The sequence below is a fragment of the Leucopleurus acutus genome (assembly GCF_964270905.1).
Source record: "Leucopleurus acutus genome assembly, chromosome: 4".
NCBI classification, from domain to species: Eukaryota; Metazoa; Chordata; class Mammalia; order Artiodactyla; family Delphinidae; genus Leucopleurus; species Leucopleurus acutus.
The window spans coordinates 1,733,398-1,756,352 of NC_139146.1; the positions used below are offsets into that span (position 1 = coordinate 1,733,398).

A 22,955-nucleotide genomic window follows, 5' to 3' on the forward strand; every position below is an offset into this window, starting at 1 on the left:
AGGCCACCACAGGTCTCGTCCCTTCTTTCTCTGCGGCCACTCTTCTGTCTGTCTACCTGCAGTCTTCTCATCAGTTTTTCTTACTCTGCCCTGATGTGTGCTGGAAACCTCTAATTACTGCTCTAGATTTTGAATTGCTAGTTGTATTGGCTCAATTGTAAGTGTTATCCAATTTTGATTATTTCTGTTTGTAACCATAACTTGTTTTGAAGTATCTGTAAATATCCAAACATATATCTCTCGGCTCACCTTTAATCATATTGACTTTTAATTTAATGCTGTTACAGTTGGAGATCATGGCATGTATTACAGTGACCCCTTATCAGTCAGTTACACTAATATGTGGTTAGGTTTTTATAAAAGTTCCGTGTGTGCTTGAAAATATTTTCTCAGCGTTTAGATAGAGGACTCTGTGTACTTCCATTAGATCAACCCCTTGTTAATTGTGTTCTTAGATCCTTTTGTGTTCTTAACTAATTTTGTTGTGCTTAATCTGTTGATTTCTGAATAAGGTCAGTTAACACCTCCCACTGTGCGTGTGTATTTGTCCCTTTTTCTTGTACATGTTTCCATTTTTGCTCTCTAGGTTTTAAGGCTGTGCTGGATGAATACAGGTTGATTGATTAAATCTCAGTACATTGTTCCTTCGGTTGTGGTGGCCCCTCCTCAGGGCTTTTTGTTTACTGTTTGTGCAGGTCGCTGAGCTCTCTCCCTCCCTTCCTTCCTCTCCTTTTCGTAGCCTCTTGTTCTCATTTGCTCTGCGTTGCATCTTGTAAGTGTCCTTGTGCAGTCAGCATAGAAGTATACTCAATTTGGTCTCCTTTGAGAAGCCACTTATTTATTTTTTTATTGAGGTAAAGTTGATACACAGTAAGTTTCAGGTGTACAACATAGTGACTCACAATTCCTAAAGTTTATACTCCATTTATAGTTAGTATAAAATATTGGCTGTATTCCCTGTGCTATACAATATATCCTTATATCCCTGTTGCTTATCTATTTTATACATAGTAGTTTGTATCTTTTAACTCCCTGCCCCTACCTTGCCCCTCCCCCTTCCCTCTCCACACTGACAGCTACTAGTTTGTTCTCTATATGCGCGTCTGTTTCTCTGTTCTGTTATATTCGGTAGTTTTATTTTTCAGTTCCACGTGTAAGTGATAGCATGCAGCATTTGTCATTCTCTGACTTATTTCCCTCAGCGTAATGCCCTCCAAGTCCATCCATGTTGTTGCAAATGCAAAATTTCTTTTTTTTTTTAATGGCTGGGTAGCATTCCATTGTATACGTGTGTATCTATATACCGCACGCTCTTTATCCAGTATCTGTCGATGACACTTAGGCTGCTTCCTTGTCTTGGCTGTTGTAAATAGTGCTGCAGTGAACAGTGGGGTGCATGTGTCTTTTCAGTTAGTGTTTTCATTTTCTTCAGCTATGTACCCAGATTGTATGGTAGTTCTATTTTTTGTTTTTTGAGGAACCTCCACGTTGTTTCCCACGGAGACTGCAGCAGTTTGCATTCGCACCAGCAGTGCACAAGGCTGCCCTTTTCTCCACAACCTCACCAGTGGTTGTTATTGGTGGCCTTTTTGAGAATAGCCATTCTGACAGGTGTGACGTGATACCTCATTGTGGTTTTGATTTGCATTTGAGAAGCTACTTCTTCTTCTGATTCTTTTTTTTTTTTAATTTAAATTATTTATTTATTTGGCTGCGCTGGATCTTCGTTGCTATGTGTGGTTGTGTGGTATCTTTAGTCTTTAGTGCGTGGCACGAAGCTACTTCTTTTTTTTTTTGGCAGTACGCGGGCCTCTCACTGTGGTGGCCTCTCCCGTCGCGGAGCACAGGCTCCGGACGCGCAGGCTCAGCGGCCGTGGCTCACGGGCCCAGCCGCTCCGCGGCATGTGGGATCTTCCCGAACCAGGGCACGAACCTGTGTCCCCTGCATCGGCAGGCGGACTCTCAACCACTGCGCCACCAGGGAAGCCCCGAGAAGCTACTTCTTAATGGTGAAATTAATCTTTGTCACTTCCTGTGATTGCTGATCTGTTTGGGTTTATTTCTGCTACGGTGCAGGTCACAAGTCAAGCACTGCCCTTCACCTAGATGCCCTCTGTGTCTCTCCCGCCCCCACCACCTCTCTGCAGAGTTCGCAGTCTTTCCAGCTCCTCTTTCTTAGTTACTGCACCCACACCTCCGTCCCTAAGCAGTGTTGTCCTGTTCTTCTGGTGTTCTGAACTTTATACAGGTATCATGCAGTATGCATTATTTTGTGTCTGATTTATTTTGTTCAGCATTATGTTTGAGATTCATAAATGTTGTAGTTTTTTCATTTTCATTACTATATACTCTTCACCTTTGTGAACTTATACTACATTTTGGTTGTTTTCCAAATTTTGCTGTCACGAATGATGCTCTTGGAGCACACGTTCACACATTCTGTTGTATATACATGTAGGAAAGGAATTGCGGAGTCATGGGGTTAAGATTAATAGCATATTTTTTAATGAAAACTATTTTCCAAAACAAAAATAGTAAGTAGAATAACACTGTTTTGCAAATCTTCTTAATGTTTGGGTAATAGAAGACAGCTGAATTCTCATACCTGCTTCTGTGTTCATTCTGGGTGATAGGTTGTTTTGACTGAAGTTATATGAAGAAAATATTTTAATGGCTTTTTCAGATAACTGGATATTCTTTGATACCACACCAAACCATGACAGGTAATAGTTTCCTAATGGTTAGCTGTAATGTAGAATCTGAAATGATATCAGAGAATTTTTCCTACACTGTTAAACTGAAATCCATTGTCTATCTTGCACTCTCAATGAACCTCTTACCCACACTTGATTCTGCACCACACATTGGTCATTTGTAAAATAGCTGTTTACTGAGTAAGGGAGGTCTTTGAGATAGTGACACCTTCCATTATTCAGGTTGTTGTTTTATTAAAGTCACATTTGTCACTGCCACCACCGATCTCATCAGAAAGGTCTCTAAATGTGGATAAGTGTTCAAGTCCACAGTGATGGATACAAGTTTTCCAAACTTCCAATTTTTGCTTGAAAGCTCAGAGTTTATGATTGGCCACAAGTAGCATCAGCTGTTCTCCTTGAAGGGACAGGCTTATCTCATTCATTTTTGAGAACATGTCTGACAGTATCCAAGTCTGAATAAGCATAGATTGGTCTGTCAGGCATTCTTTCAAGTAAAATTGATGTTTCATGGACAGAGTGGCTCATTCAGCTCACAGCGCACAGTGCTTTTCTCTGGAATATTGCAGAAATGCTTTATGCAGACTTCCCGTTTCATCACATTGAATATTCAAAAGCCATGTGCTTAAAGGTTGAGATTTAATACAGTTCATGATTTTGCAGCATCTAGGACACTCTTAAGTGGCACTGGCCATTTTTTAACTAAGCACGTGGTGGTGAAGAACACAGTGGCTACTAAGTCTGCTTTGCTGTGTATATTGTGGTAATTACTGTAGCTCTGTAACAAATGTATTCAGAGAGAAAGCCCTCTTACCTTGTACTCATCAAAAATGTCTTGGTTATTCTTGGTTCCTTACATTTCTGTATAAATGATAATTATCTTCTCAATTCCTCCCCCCCCCCAAAAAAAAACCCTGTTAAGATTTGACCAGGATTGCACTGACTGTAAGTCAGTAGGAGAAGAATTAACTTCTTATGAATACTGAGTTTTCTAATCCCGTAAGTATGGGGTCTTTCTCCATTTATAAGTGTTTCATATTTTTCTGTATTATGCCATTGCACCTTTTATTTATTTGTTTATTTGGCTATACCAGGTCTTAGTTGCCACCTGCAGGATCTTCTTTGCGGCATGTGGGATCTAGTTCCCTGACCAGGGATCAAACCCAGGCCCCTTGCATTGGGAGCACGGAGTCCTACCTACTGGACCACCAGGGAGGTCCCCCATTGCACCTTTTTTTTTTTTTTAAATATATATATTTATTTATTGTTTTATTTTGTATTTATTTGGCTGGGCCGGGTCTTAGTTGCCACACTCAGGATATTCCTTTCCATGTGAGGGATCTTTTTTTTTTTTTTCCTGTACGTGGGCCTCTCACTGTTGTGGCCTCTCCCGTTGTGGAGCACAGGCTCCGGACGCACAGGCTCAGCAGCCATGGCTCACGGGCCCAGCCGCTCCGCGGCATGTGGGATCTTCCTGGACCGGGGCACGAACCTGTGTCCCCTGCATTGGCAGGTGGACTCTCAACCACTGCGCCACCAGGGAAGCCCCCATTGCACCTTTTTAAAAAAATCATTTACCTATACATACTTTTATTTATACTATTTATTTATTTATTTAAAATTTATTTATTAGCTTATATTTATTTTTGGTTGCGTTGGGTCTTCACTGCTGTGTGTGGGCTTTCTCTAGCTGCGGTGAGTGGGGGCAACTCTTCGTTGCGGTGTGCAGGCTTCTCACTGCAGTGGCTTCTCTTGTTGCAGAGCATGGGCTCTAGGCACGCGGGCTTCAGTAGTTGTGGCACACAGGCTCAGTAGTTGTGGCCCACGGGCTCTAGAGCGCAGGCTCAGTAGCTGTGGCTCATGGGCTTTGTTGCTACGCGACATGTGGGATCTTCCTGGACCAGGACTCGAACCCATGTCTTCTGCATTAGCAGGCGGATTCTTAACCACTGCGCCACCAGGGAAGTCCCTTATTTATACTATCTAAATGATATCTTTTAATTTTTCTTCCTCTAACTTTATTGGTATAGGTGTAATTGACTTCTCTTTTTAAGTTGTTAATGGGACATTGCTAGACACCCCCCATCTGAATATACATTAAACAGACCTTTTGACTTTACTTCTGTCAGTGGAATCCCAAATTTTTTTCAAGATGTGCAATTTTAGGTTACAGGCTGTTTGTCTCAGATGTCCTTTGCTGGTCATTCATGCAACAGTCGTTAAAACAGGCGGCTTTTGGGAACTACTGTATAGCACAGGGAACTACATTCAATATCTTGTAATAAGCTATAATGGAAAAGAATCTGAAAAGGAATGTGTGTGTGTGTGTGTGTGTGTGTGTGTGTAACTGAATCACTTTGCTGTACACCTGAAACTAACATAACATTGTAAATCAAAACTATATACTTCAGTTTAAAAAACAAGCAAACAGATGGCTTTTACTCCTCTTCTCAACCTTGGTCCCTGGCACGATACCCAAGTCAGTGGGTGGAGGCAGCAGTGGAATCCTGAGGAGTTCTAGCGAACACCTGACAGTGGAGGGAGAGATGACTGAGCAGCAGACGGCGGAGAAGCAGAACGAAAAGCAAGGGAGTGTGACAAGCACAAGGTCGTCGTCGTTGGGTCTGGGGCTAGTGTTTTTTTTAACCCTACCTGAAGGTAATAAGCTGGCTTGTTCCTGTTGCATGGGTGCTGGCAGAAGACTTGAGAATCCTGAGTCAGAGACGAAGGACTTCGTTACTCGGCACAGCAGAAACATCCCGTTCTCCTCACCCCCTCCCCTCCCCAAGGCCCACATCGGTGCAGGGGGTACAGGGGGTTTGTGTCCCAGTTCAGGAGCACGGGCTGGGGGTGGTGGTGCGGGCGGGCATCTGGCCCTTCTATTGTAAGCAGTAAGCAAGCCTGCCTTTTGTCTCAGGGTCCTCAGCTGCATAAACAGCCCTGAGAAGTGGCCCGTGGGGAGTGGGCAGGGGAGACGGAGCCTTGTAGCTTTGGTACATCAGCAGGACGAGGAGAGCCTGGGAGGTCCCTGGAGGACACTCTGCCAGCAGTCCTGACAGACACTGAGAAAAGTTAGCTGCGAGAGGACACAGAGTGTTGGTGTGGCAGCAGAGAAGTGGTATCTGACCTTCGATAGGTGTGTGTTCAGTTGGAGCACAAGCCTGGCTGAACTGTGTGAACAGTAACTCAGTGGAGAGGAAGCGGAGCAAGTCCAGTTAAGGGGCTGATCTTTCAGATGCTTGACTGTGAGGGGAGGAGAGGACAGACACAGCTGGAGGAGGGACTTGGAAATGTTGGAATAATGAAGAAAAGAGCTGGTAGTAGGGAGAGGTTTTTCCTCCCATTTAAATTTTATTTTTTTACTATGTGATATTTGATATATATATGAATTATGTCTACAGTATACATGTTATGAGGGATGATAAAATGAACACCAGTCAGCATTAAAAATCAGGCCATCCCTAACACCTGTGTGCCTGTGTGCTCTTCCCTTCTCCATCTTTGTTTCTCCCCTTCCAGGGTAAATGCTGTCCTTTTGTATTGCTCATTCCCTTACTTTATTAAACCCTTTAAAAAAAAAGTTACACTGCCTATATGTGTATCTCTAAATAATAAATTATTTATTTTTGTTTGTTTTTGACCTTTATGAAAGTGTGTGCTTATGCTGTCTTCTCTGTTTATGATTCCTCATGCTGTCTGGGTAGCTGCAGTTTGTGCATTTTCCCTAATATAATTCATTCATTTTTCACATAATACAATTCACGTATAATCCAATATGTTGCTATACTGTAATTTATTCATCAATAATTTTGTTGAATAGTGGAGAAAAGACAATCTTTTCAATAAATTGTTCTGAGATAATTGGATATTTGCGTGTGAAAGAATGAAACTTGACCCATATCTTAGACCACTCAAAAACATTAACTCAAAATGGATTACAGACTTAATATAGGAATAAAGCTCCTTGACATGGGTCTTAGTAGTGACTTTTTGGATTTGACACCTAAAGCACAAGCAACAAAATAAAAAATAAACAACTGGGACTACATCAAATTAAAAAGCTTCTGACAACAAAAGAAACCATCAACAAAGTGAAAAAGAAAATCTCCAGGGCTTCCCTGGTGGCGCAGTGGTTGAGAGTCCACCTGCCGATAAAGGGGACGCGGGTTCGTGCCCCGGTCCGGGAAGATCCCACATGCCGCGGAGCGGCTGCGCCCGTGAGCCATGGCCGCTGAGCCTGTGCGTCCGGAGCCTGTGCTCCGCAACGGGAGAGGCCACAGCAGTGAAAGGCCCGCGTATCGCAAAAAAAAAAAAAAAAAGAAAGAAAAAAAGAAGAAAATCTACAGAATGGGAAAAAATATTTGCAAACCATATATCTGATAAGAGGATAATATCCAAAATATTTCAAGAGCTCTATACAACTCAGCAGCAAAAAACCAAATAAGCCAGGGAAAAAATGGGCAAAGGACCCATAGACATTTCTCTAAATAATATATGTAAAAGGCCAACAGGTACATGAAAAGATGCTCAACATCATTTGTCATTAGGAAAATGCAAATCAGAACCAGGCCTGTTAGAAGGGCCGTATCATCAGCAAGACAGGAGATGACAAATGCTGGCATGAATGTGGAGAAAAGCAACCCTTGTGCACTGTTGGTGGGATTGTAAAATGGTGGAGCCACGGTGGAGAACAGTATGGAGGATCCTCAAAAAGTTAAAAATAGAATTATCATACGCATCAGCAGGTCCACTTCTGGGAATATATACAAAGGAATTGAAATACTAACTTGAAAAGGTACCTGCAGCACCATGTTCATAACAGCATTATGTACAATAGCCGAGTCATGGAAACAATCTAAGTGTTCATTGTTGGATGAATGGATAAAGAAGATGTGGGGTGTGTGTGTGTGTGTGTGTGTGTGTGTGTGTGTTTGTATACACACATACATATAAAAACAATGGGATGTTATTTGGCCATAAAAAATGAGGAAGCCTTCCCATTAGGACAACATGGATAGACATGGACTTTGAAGGCATTCTGCTTAGTGAAGTAAGTCAGACAGAGGAAGACAAATACTGTATGATCTCACTTACATGTGAAATCTAAAAACACAAAAAACAAACCCAAAGCCAGACTCGGAGAAAAAGAAATCGGACTTGTGGTTACCAAAGGCAGAGGGTGACAGAATGGGGAATTGAAGAAGGTGGTTAACAGGTGCAAACTTCCAGTTACAAGATAAGCGTGTCCCCGGGATGTGATGTACAACTTGGTGACTGTAGCCGACGGTGCTGTATGACTCATAGGCAGGTTGCTGAGAGAGTGAATGCTAACCGCTCTCATCACAAGGAAAAAGGTTGTCCTCTATCTGTGTGAGAAGATGGGTGTTAGCTGAACCCATTGTGGTAATCATTTCACAATATAGGTAAATCAAACCATCATGCTGTATGCCTTAAAGTTTACAGTGATGTACATCAATTATTTTTCCATAAAACTGGGGGAAGAAATTAAAGCCCAGTATTGAAAACAAAATGCCCATTAAAAAATACTACTTAAACAAATTTTGTTGGAAGATACAGAGTTGTTTTCTGGGTTTTGCAGTTATTTAAAAAAAAAATGCCGTCGGGCATCTATATATCCATCTCTTGGTACTCGTTTGTAAGAGTTTTGTTAGGGTGTGTTTTGGTCGGGATTTTCCAGAGAAACAGAACCAACAGGAGATGGGTGGGTGGATGGATGGATGGATGGATAGTTAGATAGATAGGGAAAAGAAAAGAAGAGGTTTATCGTAGGAGCTGGCTCAGGTGGTTATGGAGGCCAGAAGTCTCACTGTGCACATTCTGCAAAGCCGGAGGACCGGAAGCGCTGGTGTCCGAGGGCAGAAGGTGGACATGTCTCTGCCTTTTTACTCCGTTCAGACCCTCGGAGGAGTGGACGATATCCATCTTCACTGGGGAGGGCTGGCTTCGGTGCTCAGCCTGCCCGTTCCAGTGCTGGTCTCTCCGGAGACACCTCACAGACACCCCCAGAAGCGATGTTTTACCAGCTCTCCGGGCATCCCTGAGCCCAGGCATCACAGAGTGTTTATCTGTGGAGTGGAGTTGCTGGGTTACAGCTACTTCAGACACATTCGTAAGGCAGCCCCAGCCTCTGGAGTGAGCGCCAGCAGCACTTGAGCCCCGGTCGCCTGTGTTCTCACCTCGGCTTAGCGTCAGGGAGGCAGAGCTTGAGGCTGGGGTGGGGGAGCAGTAAGGTAGACAGATGGTGCCCTCATGAGGTCCCACTAAGACAGGAGAGCCAGTGCCTGTTTCTGGAAGAGACAGATTTGCAGGCAAGCCTGTAGAGGATGCAAGTAAGGTCGGGTGAGGAGTGTAGAAGTTGAGAAAATTGCTGCCAGAATTTTTTTATAAACTTGTTTTTGAGAGTGAGAGTGGATTGAGGGGACTGGGAAGGAGCAAGGGAGTGGGTAAGGTTTCAGTGAGAACAGTGAGCTGGCGGGGCATCCGGGTTGCTGGACAGCCTGAGGTGCTTGTTGAAGGTGGAGACATCACTGCCCATCGGCAAGGACCTTCCCCCTCAGCAGCGTCCGGTGTTGGAGAGAGAGCCAGGCAGGGCAGCTGGGCTGAACAGGCTCAGCAGAGGCCTGGCCCCAGGTAACTGAGAGCAGAGTCGCTTACCCTGTACCGCCGGCATGCGCCTCAGCCCTTCCGACCTGCTGGCACCCCCTAACCCCACGCCGAGTTTCTACTGCAGCTCCTTTGCCCTGGTTCCTGTCTCACCCATCTCAGGGTGTCTACACAGGCCTGGCACAGAGCAGGTACCTGGGAATGATTTTTGAATGAAGGACCGAGCCTTCCTTTGATTTGTATCCACAGGTAATGTTTCAGGACTTAAGAATGTTTACAGTATGCTTCCTGTACAGTAGAGTTCACACCTTGTTGGGGCTGTGGACGTGTGTTCCTGATCTGTGAGTTCTCTGACGGCTTGTATTCTGATAATGGGGCAGGCATGCTCAGATCGTGTGGAAGGCTTTGCCCCTGACTTCTGTGGGCCTGGGTGCACTGCTTTTCAGGGTTACTGAGGCAGCAGCAGAAGTTGTCTTGATATTCACATTCTCTGCTGAAGCCAAGCAAAGACCCATCAAAGGTGTGACCCGCTCTGTGCAGGAGAAATTCAGACAGGCAAAGAGGTTGGGATGGTTGAGACATTGTGCAGAGACCCACTCAGGAGAGCCTGCCTGCACTTAGTTGTCAGAGCCAGGCTGTGTTGAATTTAGCAATTTGGTTTCAACGAATCATCCTTTTTCTTTCTTTCTTTTTTGGCCCTGCTGTGAGGCTTGTGGGATCTTAATTTCCCTGACCAGGGATTGAACCAACTCTCAGCAGTGAGAGTGCCGAGCGCTAACCAGTGGACCACCGCCAGGGAATTCCCCCATCTGTGTCTTTAAAATAACGTTAATTTGAATTTTAATGACTTTCAGGGGGTTTTGTATTTAAGTTGTAGACCAGCTTGGTTTTTTATAGTTATAAAAAGGCCTTAAAAACATAAATTATGTTGCATTTTACATTTGTGTTTGTTTAAGCAACGAAAATAGTTTTAAGTCTGGTGTGGGGGAGTGGGAGATGGTACTCTGGAGAATTATTTTTTCTTTTATTTATTTATTATTTTATTTATTTATTTGTTTATTTATTTATGGCTGCGTTGGGTCTTTGTTGCTGTGCGCGGGCTTTCTCTAGTTGCAGCGAGCGGGGGCTACTCTTTGTTGCGGTGCGTGGGCTTCCCATTGGGGTGGCTTCTCTTGTTGCGGAGCACGGGCTCTAGGTGTGCGGGCTCAGTAGTTGTGGCTCGTGGACTCTAGAGCGCAGGCTCAGTAGTTGTGGCGCACGGGCTTAGTTGCTCCATGGCATGTGGGATATTCCCGGACCAGGGATCAAACCCCTGTCCCCTGCATTGGGAGGTGGATTATTAACCACTGCTCCACCAGGGAAGTCCCTATTTTTTCTTTAAAGGGGCCTGTGTAGCCCTCAGGCATCCTGCCACAAGGATGACTACTTAACAAATTAATATTCTACTTTCCTGTTTTCAGGGTTGACTGATGTATAAAGGCTTTTGGTTGTGGACATTAGCATCTGTGTCTGTGTTCACCTATATATTGTTAAAATGTAAGTCTTGGCGTTTTACACTAAGTAGCCAGGTTCTCTTAATAGTTACCATGACCACAGTTCTAATCAAAGGCATGTAGTTCCAATTGAAACCAACCATTTAAGAGTTTGTTAACAGTCGTCCTTATCTCGAATGTTTGCTCTGTTGAGTCTTGGTTCATAATGCAAATATAAAATTCCTTTGTAATGAACCTCATGAAAGTGGTTGTGCTAATAAAATGTGTCACTGCTACCACTAATTGTCAGATCAAGAGGGCAGAACTTGAGTCAGCCTCACAGAAAGATAATCTGAATGGTAGTCTTTGCCTTTTTTAGCTTAATGTAATGCTTTTAAGTCTTATCATGTTCTTGCATGTATCAGTAGTTAATTATTTCTGAGCAGTATTCCGCTGTATGGATGAACCACAGTTTATCCACTCACCAATAGAGGGACAGTGGTGTTTCCTCGTTTGGGCTATCATGAATAAAGCTGCTGGTGACATGTGAGTACAAGTCTTTGTTTGGACAGAGTTCATTTCTCTTTGGTAAATACCCAGGAGTGGAATTGCTAGGTTGTGGGTAAGTGTGTGACTAACATTATAAGGACCTCTCATGCTGTTTTCCAAAACGCTTATACTGTTTCCCAGCCGCGTATGAGAGTTCTCCTTTGTATCTCCATCCTCACCAAGGTTGGATATTGATAGCCTTTAATTATGGCCAGTCTGATAATGGCTCGTAGTGTTACCTCATTATGGTTTTAAATTGCATTTTCTTAATGACTTGTTGAGCATCTTTTCATGTGCTTATTTTCTGTCTCTTTAGTGAAGTGACTGTTCAAACCTTTTGCATATTTTTAATTGGGTGGTTTGTCTTACTGTTGAGTTGCCAGAAATCTTTATATATTCTGAATACAAGCCTTTTATCAGGTATGTTTCTCAGACATTTTCTCCCAGTGTGGTTTGCCTTTTCATTACATTAACACTGTTGTTGTTGTTGTTTTTAATATTTATTTATTCATTTATTTTGGGTGTGCTGGGTCTTGTGGCACGTGGGATCTTTGTTGCGGCATGCGGGATCCTTTAGTTGCGGCATGCGGGCTTCTTAGTTGCTGCATGCATGCGGGCTCTAGTTCCCTGACCAGGGATCGAACCCAGACCCCCTGCATTGTGAGCGTGGAGTCTTACCCACTGAACTACCAGGGAAGTCCCAATAACACTGTGTTTTGAACATCAAAAAATTTTAATTTTGGTCAAGTCCAGTTCATCAATTTTTAAATGATTTGGGCTTTTTGTGTTCTGTATAAGAAATCTTTGCTACCCAAAGTTTATAAAGATTTTTTTGCCTTGTGTTTTTTTCTAGATGTCTTACAGTTTGAGCTTCTGCGTTTGATTCTTGATCCATTTTGAGTGAAGTTTTGTATCTTTTGTGAAGTAAGGGTTGAGGTTCATCCTTGTATATGGGCATGAAGTTGTTCAAGAACTATTGTTGAAAATGCTGTTTTTCCTCATTGAAATACCTTGGCATCTCTGTCAAAAATCAGTTGATGCTGTATGTGTGGGTCTACTTCTGGACTTCCACTCTACGTGTGTACCCATGCTTTTGCCAGTACCATACTGTCCTGATTCCTGAAGCTTTTTATAGTAAGTTATGAAATTAGGTAGTAAAGATCCTCAAGCTTTGTTCTTCTTAAAAAGTGTTTGGCTGTTCTAGGTCCTTTGCATTCCCATATAAAGTTTAAAATCATCTTGCCAGTTTCTACAGAAAAACCCACTGAGATTTTAACTGGCACTGTGTTGAGTCTGTAGACCAATTTGGGGAGAAATGACATCAAAGTAATATTGAGTCTCCCAGTCCATGAACATGATATGACTTTTCATATATTTAGTTTTTAAGTTTATTCTTAGAGTAGTTTTGTAGTCTTCAATATGTAGGCTTTACACACAGCGTATTGAAACATTTCCAAAGCATTTCATCTTTTTCTTGCTATTTTAAATAGTACTTGTAAAAAAATTTCAGTGTCCAATCATTTATTGCTAGTCTATAGAAGTGTAACTGTTTTTTGTATATTGACCTTATATCCTGTGAAGATTCATTTATTTTTAAAATCATTTATTTATTTATTTATTTGTTGACTGCATTGGGTCTTAGTTGCGGCACACGAGATCTTCTGTTGCGGCACGTGGGCTTCTCTCTAGTTGTGGCACGCGGGCTCCAGAGCGCATGGGCTCTGTAGTCATGGCGCACGGGCTTAGTTGCAGAGTTGTAGTTTGTGGCATGCGGGCTGTCTAGTTGTGGTGCGTGGGCTCAGTAGTTGGTGGCGCCTGGGCTTCATTGCCCCGCGGCATGTGGGATCTTAGTTCTCCAACCAGGGATTGAACTTGTGTCCCCTGCATTGGAAGGCAGATTCTTAACCACTGGACCACCAGGGAAGTCCCAAGATTCATTTATTAATTCTAGTGGTCTTTTGGTAGACTCTGTAGGGTTTTCTACGTAGTTGATCACATCATCTAAAAATAATGTGTTTTTTCATTTCCAATCTGTATGTCTTTTTTTTTCTTCTTCGTTATTCCGTTGGCTGGAGCCATCAGTATGATGTTGAATAGAAGTGGTGTGAGCAGACATCCTTCCCTGTTCCCAGTGTTAAGGGGAAAGCATTTAGTTTTTCACCATTAAGTATAGATCAGGTTGAAAAAGTTTACTTCTGTTTTTAGTTTGCTGAGAGTTATCATGAATGGATATTTAATTTTGACAAATTCTCTTCCTACATCTATTAAGATGATCATAGAACTTTTCTTTTTTAGTTTGTTAACAGAATTAATCATGGTGAATTTTGAAATGTTGAATGAACCTTGCATTCCTGGGATAATCCACGCTTGGTTATGGTGTATTATCTTTTTTATAGATTGCTGTATTGGATTTGCTACTGTTTTGCTAAAGATTATTGCATCTGTGTTCATGAAGGATATTAGTCTCTAAGTTTCTTGTCTGACAATATCTTTGTGTGGTTTTGGTGTCAGGGTAATACTTGCCTTTTAGAATGAGCTGGGAAGTATTCTCTCTTCTTTAATTTTCTGGAAAAGTTTGCATAGAATTGGTATTATTTCTGCCTTAAATGTTTGGTAGAATTCACCAGTGAAGCTCTCTTGACCTAGAATTGGCATTATTGGGAAGGTTTTGAACTGTGAGTCCAGTTTAGTTAGGAAAGATAGTCTTTCTTCATGAGTGAGCTTTGTTAATTTTTGTCTTTAAAGAAATTTGCATAATCATTTCACAGTATATGCAAGTCAAGTTGTTTTGCTGTACATTTTAAACATATACAGTGATATATGTCAGTTGTATCTCAGTAAAACTGGGGAGAGAAAGAAATTCGCCCTTTTTATGTCAAATGTATTGGTGTGAAGTTGTTCAGAATAGTCCCTTGTTATTTTTAAATTTATCACAGGATCTGTAGTGATTGTGTGCCCTCCCTTTCATTCCTGATATCAGTTGTTTGGGTTTTGTTTTTGTCTCTTTTTCTCCCTGATAGCCTGGCTAGAGGTTTATCATTTTCATTGATCTTTTCAATAAAAGGGAAAAGAACCACATTTTGGTTTAATTGATTTTCCATTTTCTATTTTGTTAATTTCTGCTCTTAGGTTTATTCTTTCTTTCTTTCTACTTTATACTTAATTTATTATTCTTTTGTTTTTTTGTTTGTTTGTTTTTTGGTTTTTTTTTGCGGTACACGGGCCTCTCACTGCTGTGGCCTCTCCCGTTGCGGAGCACAGGCTCCGGACGCGCAGGCTCAGCGGCCATGGCTCACGGGCGCAGCCGCTCCGCGGCACGTGGGATCTTCCCGGACCGGGGCACGAACCCGTGTCCCCTGCATCGGCAGGCGGACTCTCAACCACTGAGCCACCAGGGAAGCCCTCTTGGTTTCTTAAGGTAGAAGTTTACATCATTGATTTGAGATCTTTCTTCTTTTCTGATATGTGTTTTATTCCCGACAATTCTATCTAAGCATTCCTTTAGCTGCATCCCACAAATTTCGATATGTTGTGTTTTTCATTCTGTTCAAAATATTTTATACTTACTCTTAGCATGATTTATCCTTTGACCCATGGATTATTTAGAAGTGTGTTTTTAAACTTCCTTATAATTTGGTGTGTTTTCTAGATATCTTTTTAAATTAAGGTATATGTATATATATATATGTATTTTTTAATTCGGCTGTGCCACACAGCTTGCGGGATCTTAGTTTCCCGACCAGGGATCAAACCTGGGCCCTGGCAGTGAAAGTGCTGAGTCCTAACCACTGGATCACTAGGGAGTTCCCAGAATTAAGGTATAATTGACATACAACATTCTGTTAGTTCCAGGTGTACAACATAATGATTCAGTATTTGTATAGATTGCAAAATGATCACTGCAGTAAGTCTACTTAACGTCCGTCATCATACATAGTTACAAAAACAGTTTTTTTGTGTGTGATGAGGACTTTTAAGATACACTCTCTTAACACCTTTCAGATATGCAGTAGAGCATTATTAACACAGTTACCATGCTGTACATTAGATCCTCTTGACATAATTTATTTTATAAATGGAAGTTTGTACCTTTTGACCTTTTTATTACTATTATCATTGTAATCAGAGAACGTACTTAATATGATTGAATTTTTTTTAACGTGTTGACATTTGTTTTGTGTTCAGTCTTGGTTAATGTTCCATGTGCACTTGAAAGAATTTGTGTTCTGCTGTTGTTGGGAAGAGTGTACTGTGAGTGTTAGATCAGATTGGTTGACGGTGGTGGTCACGTTGACACCCTTTCTGATGTTTCCGTCTAGTCCAGTAATTGAAAGGAGTGTTGAAATTTCCAGACGTAATTGTGGACTTTTACATTTATCCTTTTAATTCCTGCCTCACGTATTTTGAGCTCTGTTATTAGAATGCTTACCCGTTTAGCATTGTTATTGCTTCTTGTTGAATCAGTCTCGTTGTCATTATTATTTTATCATCATCATATTCATCGTCCCCTTCACTGGTGCCAGTATTCCTTATTCTGAAGCCAACTTTTGCTGATGCTAATACCACCCAGCTTTTTTTGGTTAGTGCTTGCATGGAATTTGTCTCCTAACCTTTATTTTCAACCTATTTGTGTCTTTGTAATCTCCTGTAGAAAACATAGTGGCTCTTGCTTTCTAATCCAGTCTGACCATCTCTGCTAACAATTGGAATATTTATTTCCATTTAATGTAATTATTGATAGTTTGGATTTAAATATACCATCTTGCTTTTTTTTCCCCCCTATTTTTCCCATCTGTTGTTTGCTGTTCTTCTTTTCCGTCTTTTCTTTTGGATTAATTGAATATTTTTCTTTCTTTCTTTCTTTTTAAGATTTGTTATTTATTTATTTTTAGCTGCATCGGGTCTTAGTTGCAGCATGCAGGATCTTCGTTGAGGCACATGGGCTTCTCTCTAGTTGTAGTGTGCAGGTTTTCTCTTCTCTAGTTGTGGCGTGCAGGCTCTAGGGCGTGTGGGCTCTGTAGTTGCGGCACATGGGTTCTCTAGTGGAGGTGCGTGGGCTCAGTAGTTATGGCACGTGGGCTTAGTTGCCCCGTGGCATGTGAGATCTTAGTTCCCTGACCAGGGGTCGAACCCGTGTCCCCTGCATTTTAAGGTGCATTCTTTACCCCTGGACCACCAGGAAAGTCCCCGAATATTTTTATGACCCTGTTTTACCTCCTCTTGGCTTATTACCTATATCACCTTGTTTCATAATTTTTAATGGTTCTAGAGTTTACAGTATATATCTTCAACTTTTCAGCCTCTACTTTCAAAGAATATTATGTACTTAATATGTAGTGTAAGAACCTTTCAATATTGTACTCAGAGCACCACCGTTTTTTGTGTTAGTGTAGTCATATATTTTTTGCATATCTCTTGTAAACTTTACCATAGATTTTTATTATTTTTGCTTTAAATAGTTAACTTGCTTTTTTCATATCTCTGTGTAGACTCTACACATATTTTAATGGCTGCAGAGTATTCCATCATTCTGATATCATAGTTTGCTTAATCTCTCTCTTATTTTTGAGGTAGAGTTGATTTACAGTGTTGTGTTAGTTTCTCGTGTACAGCAAAGGTGAGTCAATTATACATACATATTCTTTTTTCATATTCTTTTCCATTATGGTTTACTGCAGGACATTGAATATAGTTCCCTGTGCTATGCAGTAGGACCTTATTTTTTATCTGTTTTATATATAGTAGTTTGTATCCACTAATCCCAAACTCCTAATTTATCCCTCTCCCCGCCCACCCCACCCCCCCAGGTTAGTTATCTTTTTAAAAGAGTTTACAAATGAGAGGGGTCTTTGGCCCACATCTTCATCATGTGTAGCCCCACATCTCCACTTGGGGCCATTTAACTGGAACTGCCTTTAACGTTTCTTGTCCTGCAGGGAAGCCTCTGTTTGTCTGACTGAGAGCTTTTATTTTGCCCTCATTTTTAACTGTTACTTTTGTTCAGAATTCTAGGCTGTAGGTCAGGTCTTTGCTGCCCAACCTGTTTCTGATGCGCAGTGGCGTTGTTGTTCTTCTCTTTGCTCCTGTAGACCGAAGGGGAGATTTCCTCTGCCTGCTTCTCAGCTGTGTCCTTCTCACTGGTGTTTAACAGTTTTGCTCTGTGTGCCTTGGTTTTTAGCTTTGGTTTACTGTGCCTGGGATTGCAGGAGCTTTTAAGATATGTCAGTTTACAGTTTCATCAAATTTGGGAAATCTTCAATCATTTAGCCCCTTTTTTCCTGGGACACAGTTACCTGTGTGTTAGACATCTTGATTTTGTCCTACAAATGCTTTGTCTGTTTTTCTCAATCCTGTTTCTCGCTGTGCTTCATTTTGGATATTTATTTGTATTACTTGTCTTCAGGTTTATTGATATTCCGCTGGGTGTAATCTGCTCTTAAGTCTATCTCATGTATTTTTTTCTTTCAAGATATTTTTTATTTTTCATCTCCAGAAGTTCCATTTGCGTATTTTTGCATCTTTGGTCTCTCAGCTCACCATGTTTGTTTTCCTCTACTTTCATGAGCATATGGAGTTTATTCATAGTCTCCAGTTCCAGGTCCTTGCCTGTTGGTTGCATCGTCTCTGTTATTTGGGGTCTGTTTCTATGGATTGGTTCCCCTCCTGGTTATGTGTTGTATTTTCCTGCCTCTTGGCTTTGTTATTGGATGCTGGACATTGTATATTTCACATTGTTGAAGTGTTGGATTTTGTGTTGTATTCTTTTAAACTGTGTTGGACTTGGGCATAACACAGTAGCTGAAGTTAAATCTGTCTAAGATGTGCATCGTGAGGTGACACGTTTAAGGATTTACCATATGGTAGCCACGTGCCCTGTTTTGAAAGGTCTGAAGCTCCCTCCCATGTCGGTAGGAAAGGTTTTTCAGGTGCTTGGCCGCTGCTCCGAGTCTGCCCAGGGTACCAGGCAGCATCGTTGGTGCTCGTGTGCAGTGGCAGGCGGGTCAGAACGTGTCCTGCTCTCACAGAACTGATCTTCTTGTGGTGAAGACAGGTCTAAAACAGGAAAACCCCAGGAATTCAGATAGCAGTTTGTGATGTCAGAGATTAGCCAGGGTGACCAAGGTCAGGAGGCGGCAGCGCACCACTGATGTAAACAGGGTCACTTGAATGTGGAGGGTGGTGGGCTAGTGACAGGAGACCCATGCCCAGACCCGAGAAGGGAGCTCTAAGGGTAGTTGTGGTGCATCCAGGGAGCAGGCACTCGGGGTCAGGGGAGGGCTCGAGGACACGCTTGGAGCAGAGGGGCTGCTGGGAGGCTGGAGCAGCGGCTGGCGGGCCAGCCGGAGCAGGGGCTGCACCTGGTCCCTCGGCCTCCGAGTGGTAGGAGTGGGCCAGTGCAGCCGGGGACCAGGAGGGAGGCCTCTGCCGAAGAGGCCAGGTGCCGACCACAGCAGAGGAGCAGTGTTTGCAGGGCAGAAGGTGGTGGGTTTGGAGCTGAGACGCAAGAATTGAGAACTGGTTCAGCCAGCCCCCCTGAGTCGGTATCTTTTAGCTGAGGCGTGATTGATGGAGAGAATTCTTCTTTTGTCGGAAGCCATTCGAAGGCTTAGTAGATTAGCCCTCTGGGCGAAGGGAGCAAGTGCAGTGAAATAAAAGCAGACGTTGGTCCTGGCCAACCTTGAAGACAGCGGGAAGACATGAGAGTCTGTTCAGATGGTGTGGGAGGGTCTTTGCAGGATCTGTGTGGTCTCATTCGTGCGTTAAACACCACTCTGGCTGCTGCTTGGAGAACGGACCCTCGGTGTGCAAGGCGGCTGTAGCACTGTGGTATCCAGGCCTGGGGTGGGTGACAGTGGCCTCGGCTGGGCTGGACACGTGGGTGGGGTGGAGTGTGGGTGCGTGGGGGGTGGAGGTAGGGCGCGCGGCCTCGCTGCTCTCGGGGAGCAGCCTGCTTCCTCCACCACCGCCTCAGACCCATCTCGTCTGACCGCCCGTTCCTGCCCCTCGCTGACTTGTCCGTCAGACCCGTGGCCTCTCCAGGTACAGTTAGAATCCGCATTGTCTCATTGTCAGGAATGCATGTCCCATCTGCAGAAAACACAAGTGTCTCATCTGGTTCAGAGCTTCTCCCCCAGCTTCCATGAGTGACGTCGGCGTCACCCAAGGGCATGTTGCGGGGCTGGAGGGCAGCGGTGCCTGTCCTGCGGCCTTCCCCTTGCCACCCCCGCCCCCCACTCTTCCGTTCTTTGCTGGTCTCCCTGTGGTCCCCTCTGGTGCCCAGGCCCTGCGGTCCTCACAGGTGGTCCATGGCGGGTGGCTCTTGCCCATAGGAGGCCCTGTCGAGGTTTTCCTGGGCCTCAGTCGAGCCCTTGCACTGACTGCCTGCTGGGGACTGTGTGACACCCCCGTCCCCGCTCTGCCTCTGCCCCCGGCGTAACTCCGGGGTCCGCTCACCCAGCAGGAACGTTTTCGGGCTGGGGGTGTTCTTTAATGATGGCGCAAGCCCTACCCGCGGCTTGGGAGTGGCTCCCCTGCTCCCGGCCCCTCCACTGGAGGACTTTCTTGCGCTTCATCCAGCAGTGGATGGGGTGGGGCCGCAGGCGGGGGCGTTGGCACCCAGCTGAGGGCTGAGCCGGGCTTGTCTCAGAGCCTTTGCACTTGACCTGACGGTGACGGGAGGGGGAGCGATGCTGTCCTCCCTTCAGGAGCCTTTCCTGTGACTTGGCCCTTCTCTTCAGGCCACTGGGGCGCTGGCCGGAGCTGGCTGCCCTGCTCACGAGCCCTGGGGGGACGTGCAAGCACCTTCCTGCACTGTGTGTGGGTCCTCAGCCCTAAACCTGGAGCCCACATCCCCGAGGGACCAGGTGGCGGCTGTGCGGGTCGTGGGACCATGTTCTTAGGCAGGGGGAGGTGAGGGGTCGTATCTCCATGGCGGCCGCGGGGTGGCAGGGTCTGAGCCCACCTCCTCCTGGACGTTGTGGGGCAGAGGCTTAGGTTTCTGCGGAGCGGCGTCCCCTGGGATGGTGGTTGCAGGTACCAGTTAGGGCACTGGGAGTAGAATCGCTCTTTTTTAATGTATGAAGGAGATTCATGGACCGTCCTCGTGTGGTTATGATGTGACTATCAGAAGGTAGAAAAATAATCGGTTCCAGACAAAATTCTTGGGTGTCAGAGAGAAAGTTTCCTATGTAGTGTCGGTTGAAATATTTTCTTTTTGATGTGTAGGTTTTCCATTTTTTCTAAAAGGCATTGTCCTGAATACTTAGTAACGAATTTGGGCCGTGAGCATTACTCACAATGAGCCTGTTCTCTTTTCTCTAAAGCAGGGTCAAGACTTCCTTCTTCACTCCCCGCTCGGCAGCTCGCAGCCCGAGGCCGGTGGCGGGAGGCTCACCCTGGGCGCTCAGCCGTTACCCACAGCCGCCCCCTCGGACACCGCGTGCGCCTGCGAGGCCTGCAGCGAGCGCAGGTACGGGTATGGGGGGGCCCTCCGCCTGCGGGGGGTGGGGTCCTCCTTCACTGCTGCCCTTGACGACTGGTGGGAGGAGGCACGTCCTCACAGAGGGCGGGAGCCTCCCCGAAATAGGTAGGGTCTCGGGTCGATGGATGCCTCCGACTTGGAGGCTGGGGAGGCCGTCACTGCCGCTGCCAGAGGCCTGGGAAGAGGAGTCGGACGCGCGGGTCCTGATTGGTCTCGGGTCCCGGCTCGGCCGAGGTGGACCAGGGCCCATGGGAGCCTTGACAGCCAAGGGCCCTGGGGGCTGTGCCGGGGCTGATGGCGCCGGTCCTGTGGACATTTGTTCTCAGGGAGATTTCGGCAGAGGCGGAGCGGGAACCTCAGCAGCTGCAGAACTACTGGTCGGAAGTGCGCTACACAGTCCGCTGCATCTACCGGCAGGCGGGCACCCCTCTGGCCGACGACCAGGACCAGTCTCTGGTGCCCGACAAGGAGGGGGTGAAGGAGCTCGTGGACAGGTGCGTGTTGCCCAGGCGCGGCCCTCCCCCACCAGCCGCCCACCCGGGCTCCCCTCTGCTCGGGGGGACTCCCCTCTCGGGGTTGGGAGAGCTTGTCGCGCAAGCTCGGCCCCGGGCACGTGGCAGGCCTGCAGCAGACGGGCTGGGTGAACTCTCAGATTCTCATTCTGATGGAAGGCTTATTACCTGTGTAATGAAAGCGAACGGACGTACTTGTCTCCTTCCTTAGTGTTGAGTCTGACAGTAAGACTCCTTCTGGGCAGTTGCTGTGCCCGCGATGGCGCTGAGCACTTTCTCAGGCACTCCTGCTCTATTGCCCCGCGGAGGAGAGGCAGTTATGCCGCTTAGGAGATGAGGAAACCCAGGCCCCGTGAGGTCCGGTGGCGGATGGAGAGCCATTTGTCACAGGCCCGTTCACACAGGTGCTCCTCACTGGGCGGGGCTCACGGCAGGGCGCTCGCGCAGGCGGGGACCTTGTGCTCAGTGACAGCACAGAGTTTGAAGTGGGTGTAATTTTTATTCTTCCTTAGAGTTTGTACCATTTGTTCCCTCTGTTTGGAGATGTTCCCAATAAAAGCAGTAAATTTGAGCGAGACGTTCCATGAACTGATTCTCATTTTGGTCCTTTTTTCATGTTTTGAATGCAGCCCCTTTGGGGTTCTGTAACCTCTTGTTCGCTGTGCTGTAGAGTTCCTCCTGGAGATGGGGGTGGTGACTGGCTGTGGGCTGTATTAACTAGGTAGTGATTCGGCCGGTGTGTCTAGGGTTTGACGACGTGAAATGGCTCTGGGTGGTGCGTGCCTTTTTTAGAAGTCAGGTTTCCTGGTGAATATTAGGGACGCACATATAACCTGCATGTCACACTCGGAGCTTCACAGCTTGTGAATGCTTCGGAAGAGGCCAGAGCAAAATCAGAGACGGTTGGAAGGAAATGCTCAGTAAACGACTGTTCAGATGGGACGTTACGGCAGAGCGGTTTGGGAAACAGCAGTATTCTAGTAACGAAACTCACCGTTAAGAATGGAAACATTCCACGCCGCCATTTGAAGTCCGGGTATATATATGTCGCGTGTTTTCCACATGTTTTCCACGTCCTACGCTTTTCCTCGTCTCCATGTCTAAGGACCCTTCTCTTGTTGTCTGAACGCCAGCACACACCGGGAAGGGCCGTCTGTAAAGCCCGTGTCTAGGACCTGACAGCTGGCGGCGATTCTCCTTTGCCCCTTTCCGTGGCCCTTGGCATCCTGCCGCTCTGCCTCCCCCTCCCACCGCCCCCCATTTTCGCACATCATCACTGCGTTCAGAGCCACACTGGCTCTCGTGCCATCCTCCACAGACCTGCTGGTTTCTTCTCTTCGCTCGGTCTGGAATGTTCTTCCTTGCTCAGGGTTTTTTTTCCTCCCTTCCATCCTTCACTTTAGACTTCAGAGTCACCATCTCAAAGAGACCACCTGACCTAAACTCCGAGGGGCCTCCCGCATCATTCTTTATCAACCCTTCCCTTCTTTTTTATCGTGTTACTGCCACTACCTGGAATTACGCTCTGTATGTGTGTGTGCTCCGAGCATCCAGCGGCCTGAGAGTTTGTTCTCCTGGCGTCTTCCTGCTGTGGCTTTGACAC

General features: G+C 45.2%; 1 protein-coding gene across 2 annotated transcripts in view; it reads left to right on the forward strand.

The window, feature by feature from the left end:
• The window catches only part of FAM193A (family with sequence similarity 193 member A), a 101,305-nt gene that overhangs the window by 4,983 nt on the left and 73,367 nt on the right, over nucleotides 1-22,955 (forward strand). Inside the window, exons 2-3 of one of the 2 annotated variants that reach the window (XM_082838347.1) lie at nucleotides 20,683-20,828; nucleotides 21,167-21,334. In XM_082838347.1, the coding sequence (XP_082694473.1) occupies nucleotides 20,683-20,828; nucleotides 21,167-21,334 (314 nt within the window). The remainder of the gene's footprint in view (nucleotides 1-20,682; nucleotides 20,829-21,166; nucleotides 21,335-22,955) is intronic. The other variant, XM_082838348.1, reaches the window with a different exon arrangement.